The sequence below is a fragment of the Mya arenaria genome, chromosome 1 (genome assembly GCF_026914265.1).
Source record: "Mya arenaria isolate MELC-2E11 chromosome 1, ASM2691426v1".
NCBI lineage: Eukaryota > Metazoa > Mollusca > Bivalvia > Myida > Myidae > Mya > Mya arenaria.
The window spans coordinates 2,466,772-2,474,614 of NC_069122.1; the positions used below are offsets into that span (position 1 = coordinate 2,466,772).

General features: G+C 38.5%; 1 protein-coding gene across 1 annotated transcript; it reads left to right on the forward strand.

The window, feature by feature from the left end:
- The first annotated feature begins 1,704 nt into the window (after window positions 1–1,704).
- LOC128235265 (collagen alpha-2(VIII) chain-like) lies at window positions 1,705–2,916 on the forward strand. The gene is made up of 2 exons (XM_052950070.1): window positions 1,705–1,795; window positions 2,498–2,916. Exons 1-2 carry the CDS (start codon window positions 1,705–1,707, stop codon window positions 2,914–2,916), a joined length of 510 nt encoding a protein of 169 aa, XP_052806030.1.
- The last annotated feature ends 4,927 nt before the right edge of the window (window positions 2,917–7,843 follow it).

Consider the following 7,843-nt stretch of genomic DNA (forward strand, 5'->3'; position numbering starts at 1 on the left):
TTTAATTGTTTTCACTATTTTCCGACAAACTTCTATAACAAACAATGGAGAAACGAACAACTCTAAATTCATTGTACGCACTTTGATGGTTCATTTGTGAAAGTAACTCTTAATATAAGCCAAAAAATGGGGGAAAAGTATTTTTATTCTAGATCGTGCTGGCTTTCCTGGAACAATTCTATTTCTTTATTTAAAGTCAACTAAAACGATATCTTTATGTATTTGAGGCGGCACGATCTCGCTAAAATGCTCTGTGAATCTTGTGTAAAGGCTGTTGGACTGTTTACTCTCAATATGTGTATAAAACAGTCGCCGTTTTCATAAACAGCGTGGAATCATTTCAGCAAGAGAGCGCGACGTACGTTCCTACCATAGAAAATGCACTGGAAGTTTTTTTTTCATGGTGCCCTGATTTCTGTTGCTTCATAAAAATAGTTACCAGATGTTTGACGCTAGAAATGTTGTAAATGTTTACTGGAGAAGCTCGAAATGTTGCTTTGGAATTTTGGATATCTGTCAATTTCCGAAGTTGTTTTTAGTTCTTTTAAACAATTTACGTTTCTTCATGGAAAGCTTTAAACTTCTTGGGCGTGTGTTATGTTTGAAAATATACAATAAATATAATAAACAATTAAAAAACCGCTCTTCTAAAGTGGTTCCTTTGGTAATCTACGATAAGTTATCACTGTCATCTAATTCAATTATTGTTTGAAGCCGTATGTCCTCTGGCATAAAAAAAAACGAAATATGTTTGAAGTAAAAAAATAAATGGATCAAAAACTGATATCATTTACAAATACTGAGATTATATTCATTGTTGAACTGTTAAAATACATTACATTCATGATGATCACGGTAAACGAACTTTAATTTAATAAGCTTTAGTTTTGGTATAGTTTTGTGTATGTTTACCTACTTGGACAGTCAAAGGAAATAACATTTATGATAATCACGATAAACCAACTACAATTTAGTATAGTCAAAAGTTGGTAAGAAGTGTGGCTTCATGAAATAAGTTACTCTAGCTAGTAACACTCAAGAACATTCGAGGAATTGGGGCCTGTCCATCGTCAAAAAAAGAACAACGTAAGTCACGAGTACAGTCGAACCAAGTCTGCTCGAACTCCTAGGGACTGGTAAAATACTTCGAGCCTCGGTAAATTCGAGCAAAGCGAAATGCTCCCATTCAGTAGAAAAAACATAAAAAGGTCGTTTTTTTTAAATATTCCAGTTCGAGCAAATCGGGCCAACGGGTTTTGACTGTGATAGAAACTAATGCAGCAAATACCAATATATGCAAATACAGCTAACTAACTATTATCAATAGATGCTAGAGTCACCGCCTTAGAACATTCAGGGGCTAAAGGAAACTGTTATTGTAGTATGTTATTCAAAGGTAACTACAATGACACAGTAAAAGCATATTGTGACACTAAGGATGCACCATAGTAATACAAACAGTATAAAATAAGCTTTTCTTGATAATCGTTTTAGTTTGCAAGCACAAACAGGCTAGGCAGACTTTTCAATATGAAGTTTCAAAACAAATGTTTCATTTTGTTTTGTTCATTTTATTTTGTTTTTAGTGATGAGCCTCGTTTTAAAACAAGATTTGAGTACGATGAGCAACTTTTGGAGAAAATGATTCGCATGGAATTCGAATATGAACACTGGGAAAAACGCATTAACGAAACAATTGGAAACATGGTGAAACTGAGGACTGACATTCAAAATGATTTGGATGAACTCACGCAGAAAAAAGAAGACTTTGACAAGCACATCAATGCGACAATGAGTAAGTTGCAGGACCATGCTAAATGTACGTGTTACTTTTAATACTTTCATTTTTTTAAGTTTCATCTTTCAAGTTTTATATAAGCTTAACACATGTTCATATGAATAGAGATAGATATGAGAAAATATAATATGAAATATTGTGAAAAATTTAAAAACTAATCAACCAAGGTGTTCAGGGTCAGGTGTAATAGCACATTATATATGAGTATGAAGCACGTACAATCCACTTGATGGACATAAGACTAGTTATGATAGACTTTTTTATAAAGTAAGTAAGATCAGGCTATACTACAAAAAACACACTTGGAAATGGATTGTTTTAAATCTTAATCGGCATGGGCAAATTCTTGTCTTAGAATTAGAAACAAACGATACATGTCTAGTTTCATGACTTTAAAGTAATTGATTTGTTCGTTTTGAAATAAAAAATCAAACATTTGCACCCAATTGGCTATATATTTTGCGCATGGCAGAAAAGAAACAAACAATGTCGGAAAAGCATATTATATTTGCTTTATAAGCAGTAAACGTACATACATCATTTTGTATTCCTTTCCGAAATTCATTTAATGCCAAATCAACATTACAAAAATCATCAACGCGATATAAACTTTTATTGTTGTTCTTTTCGTCATAATACAAACCGTCTTTTCTTCGCAAAACCTAAACATGTTTGACTCAATTTTGTTTTGTTTTACAGCGCAACACCCAACTGTCTTATTCCGAGCGAGGAACGTGGCTGATTACACTCTGTCCACCACAGACCAGACAGTCATCTTCAACGAGGTGCTCTACAATGATGGCGCTGGCTACAACTCGGCAACCGGGACATTTACAGCACCAGTCAAGGGGACGTACCTTTTCACTGTCAACCTGTGTCAAGCTAATAGTAAAAGTATTTTTTACGCAATTATGATCAAGGAAGATGTTGTAGCTAACGGACATACATACAGTGTTCCAGGATTTCTCTGTGTTTCCGGTGACGCTATCGTCCAGCTTGATGCCAATGACGTCGTCTACGTCAAATCCATGTACACTTCCGACGTACTTTTGGAAAGTGGATTGTTGAATTCGTTTGATCCTAAAGCTAATTCATTTTCCGGTGTTCTTCTTAACTAAAACAAATGTTTTGAAAACATCTCAAGGAACTCTTGCTTTTGAAAATATATTTGAGAAAACGGTCTTAGAGAATAACTAAACGGTTAAGATATAATGCATTTTGATATTTTGTCATTATTTTGATATTTGCATGTACACATATTGTATTGCAAAATGAACAGTAGATATGAACAGCACTATATATATATATGTAAGAATTGAGATTTTCAAATATTGTTGGATAGGAATTTCGGTGCGTGCTATCTCTTATAATGAACCCATTTATAGCGAATCTGGTTTCGACAGGATATAAGCTTCGAAGACAAAAAAAAAGTAAAAGTGATACAGCACTCAAATACTAACGAATACGTAAGACGTCCTATATATTCAATTACCACCAATTTCTCTTTTTCATTTCAATAGACTAGTATGTTTGTTGGAACAAGATCAAAGTTAAATATCGGGAACCTGGGTTGTCCCTGTCGTTAATATTGTAACAGTATTAATATTTTGTCATTGCATTACGGAACACTAATGGGTATAATTATAGGTAGCAGCGAGCTCTAGCTACCTGTCTCCCCGGTAAATGATATAATAATAATTCGCGTCAAGGGCCGAGCGGTTTCTCAGTGGATATTGGAGTATATTTTATAAATAGATATTTTTTATATCCCCCGTTAAAGAAGACATTGTAGAGAAGAGGTTTTTTAACCGGGTATAGCCGGTGTAGGCTCTGCAAGTAAGAATATTTCAAACCGGGCAGTTGGAACGCCAGTTGAACAAGGCATAGCTGTTGTAGGCTCTTCCAGTAAGATTATTTGAACCGAGCATGGTCGATATAGGCTACATGTTATTGTGAGTGTCACTAAAGTCTGTATGTACGTGTGCGTGTCACTGAAGTCTGCATGTACGTGTGCGTGTCACTACAGTCTACATGTACGTGTGCGTGTCACTACAGTCCACACGAACCTGTGCGTGTCACTACAGTCTGCATGTACGTGTGCGTGTCACTACAGTCTACATGTACGTGTGCGTGTCACTAGAGTCACATGAACATGTGCGTGTCACTACAGTCTGCATGTACGTGTGCGTATCACTACAGTCTACATGTACGTGTGCGTGTCACTAGAGTCCACATGTACATGTGCGTGTCACTTCAGTCTGCATGTACGTGTGCGTGTCACTAGAGTCCACATGAACCAGTGCGTGTCACTACAGTCTGCATGTACGTGTGCGTGTCACTACAGTCTGCATGTACGTGTGCGTGTCACTACAGTCTACATGTACGTGTGCGTGTCACTACAGTCTGCATGTACGTGTGCGTGTCACTACAGTCTGCATGTACGTGTGCGTGTCACTACAGTCTGCATGTACGTGTGCGTGTCACTACAGTCTGCATGTACGTGTGCGTGTCACTACAGTCTGCATGTACGTGTGCGTGTCACTACAGTCTGCATGTACGTGTGCGTGTCACTACAGTCTGCATGTACGTGTGCGTGTCACTACAGTCTACATGTACGTGTGCGTGTCACTACAGTCCACATGAACGTGTGCGTGTCACTACAGTCCACATGAACGTGTGCGTGTCACTACAGTCTGCATGTACGTGTGCGTGTCACTACAGTCTGCATGTACGTGTGCGTGTCACTACAGTCTACATGTACGTGTGCGTGTCACTACAGTCTGCATGTACGTGTACGTGTCAATACAGTCTACATGTACGTGTACGTGTCACTACAGTCTACATGTACGTGTGCGTGTCACTACAGTCTACATGTACGTGTGCGTGTCACTACAGCCTACATGTACGTGTACATGTCACAACAGTCAACATGTACGTGTACGTTTCACAACTATCAACATGTACGTGAACGTGTCACATCAGTCAACATGTACGTGTACGTGTCACTACAGTCAACATGTAAGTGTACGTGCCTCTACAGTCAACTTATACGTGTACGTGTCACTACAGTTTACATACATGTCCACGTTTCGGTAAGGTGTACATATACGTGTACGTGCCACTACAGTCTACATATACGTGTACGTGCCTCTACAGTCAACATATACGTGTAAGTGCCTCTACAGTCTATATGTACCTGTAGGTGTCAATACAGTCCACATATACGTGTACGTGTCAATACAGTCCACATATACGTGTACGTTTCGCTACAGTCTACATATACGTGTACGTGTCAATACAGTCTACATATACGTGTACGTGTCAATACAGTCTACATATACGTGTACGTGTCAATACAGTCTACATATACGTGTACGTGTCGCTACAGTCTACATATACGTGTACGTTTCGCTACAGTCTACATATACGTGTACGTTTCGCTACAGCCTACATATACGTGTACGTTTCGCTACAGTCTACATATACGTGTACGTTTCGCTACAGTCTACATATACGTGTACGTGTCAATACAGTCTACATATACGTGTACGTGTCAATACAGTCCACATATACGTGTACGTTTCGCTACAGTCTACATATACGTGTACGTGTCAATACAGTCTACATATACGTGTACGTGCCTCTACAGTCTATATGTACCTGTAGGTGTCAATACAGTCCACATATACGTGTACGTTTCGCTACAGTCTACATATACGTGTACGTGTCAATACAGTCTACATATACGTGTACGTGTCAATACAGTCCACATATACGTGTACGTTTCGCTACAGTCTACATATACGTGTACGTGTCAATACAGTCTACATATACGTGTACGTGTCAATACAGTCTACATATACGTGTACGTTTCGCTACAGTCTACATATACGTGTACGTTTCGCTACAGTCTACATATACGTGTACGTGTCGCTACAGTCTACATATACGTGTACGTGTCACTACAGTCTACATATACGTGTACGTGTCAATACAGTCTACATATACGTGTACGTGTCAATACAGTCTACATATACGTGTACGTGTCGCTACAGTCTACATATACGTGTACGTTTCGCTACAGCCTACATATACGTGTACGTTTCGCTACAGTCTACATATACGTGTACGTTTCGCTACAGTCTACATATACGTGTACGTGTCAATACAGTCCACATATACGTGTACGTGTCAATACAGTCCACATATACGTGTACGTTTCGCTACAGTCCACATATACGTGTACGTGTCACTACAGTCCACATGAACGTGTGCGTGTCACTAGAGTCTACATGTACATGCACGTGTCAATACAATCTTAATATACGTGTACGTGTCACTACAGTCTACATGTACTTGTCACTACGCTCTACGTGTACATGTACGCGTCACTATAAACATAATGTACGTGTGCGTGTCATTAGAGCCTACATGAATATGTACGTGTCACTAGAGTCTATATGCATATGTATGTTTCACTAGAGTCTACACGTATATGTACGTGTCACTACAGTCTATATGTACATGTACGTGTCACTACAGTCTATATGTACATGGACGTGTCGCTACAGTCTATATGTATATGTATGTGTCAGTAGAGTCGACATGTATATGTATGTGTCGCTAAAGTAAATATGTACATCTATTGCTCACTAGAGTTTACATGATTATGTACGTGTCACTACAGTCTGTATGTACGTGTACGTGTCACTACAGTCTATATGTACGTGTCACTACAGTCTATATGTACGTGTACGTGTCACTACAGTCTATATGTACTTGTACGTGTCACTACAGTCTATATGTACTTGTACGTGTCACTACAGTCTATATGTACATGGACGTGTCACTACAGTCTATATGTACATGTACGTGTCACTACAGTCTATATGTACGTGTCACTACAGTCTATATGTACGTGTACGTGTCACTACAGTATATATGTACATGTACCTGTCACTACAGTTTATATGTACTTGTACGTGTCACTACAGTCTATATCTACGTGTACGTGTCACTACAGTCTATATGTACGTGTACGTGTCACTACAGTCTATATGTACTTGTACGTGTCACTACAGTCTATATGTACTTGTACGTGTAACTACAGTCTATATGTACTTGTTCGTGTAACTACAGTCTATATGTACTTGTATGTGTCACTACAGTCTATATGTACGTGTCACTACAGTCTATATGTACTTGTACGTGTCACTACAGTCTATATGTACTTGTACGTGTCACTACAGTCTATATGTACATGTACGTGTCACTACAGTCTATATGTACTTGTACGTGTCACTACAGTCTATATGTACTTGTACGTGTCACTACAGTCTATATGTACATGTACGTGTCACTACAGTCTATATGTACATGGACGTGTCACTACAGTCTATATGTACTTGTCACTACAGTCTGTTTGTACTTGTACGTATCAATACAGTCAACATGTACGTGTACATGTCACTACAGTCTAAATGTACATGTTTGTGTCACTACAGTCTATATGTACGTGTACGTGTCACTACAGTCTGTATGTACTTGTACGTGTCACTACAGTCTGTATGTAATTGTACGTGTCACTACAGTCAACATGTACGTGTACATGTCACTACAGTCAACATGTACGGGTACGTGTCACTACAGTCTATATGTACTTGTACGTGTCACTACAGTCTGTATGTAATTGTACGTGTCAATACAGTATTTATGTACGTGTACGTGTCACTACAGTCAACATGTACGTGTACGTGTCACTACAGTCTATATGTACGTGTACGTGTCACTACAGTCTATATGTAATTGTACGTGTCAATACAGTATTTATGCACGTGTACGTGTCAATACAGTCTATATGCACTTGTACGTGTCAATACAGTATTTATGCACGTGTACGTGTCAATACAGTCTATATGTACTTGTACGTGTCAATACAGTATTTATGCACGTGTACGTGTCAATACAGTCTATATGTACGTGTACGTGTCACTACAGTCTGTATGTACTTGTACGTGTCACTACAGTCTGTATGTAATTGTACGT

What these genes read in the sequence shown, in the direction of transcription:
- LOC128235265 (XM_052950070.1), top strand. Translation starts at nt 1,705, where the DNA reads ATGGTGAAACTGAGGACTGACATTCAAAATGATTTGGATGAACTCACG. An exon ending in GCACATCAATGCGACAATGA is followed by an intron (nt 1,796 to 2,497) that starts GTAAGTTGCAGG and finishes TTTGTTTTACAG; the next exon opens with CGCAACACCCAACTGTCTTA.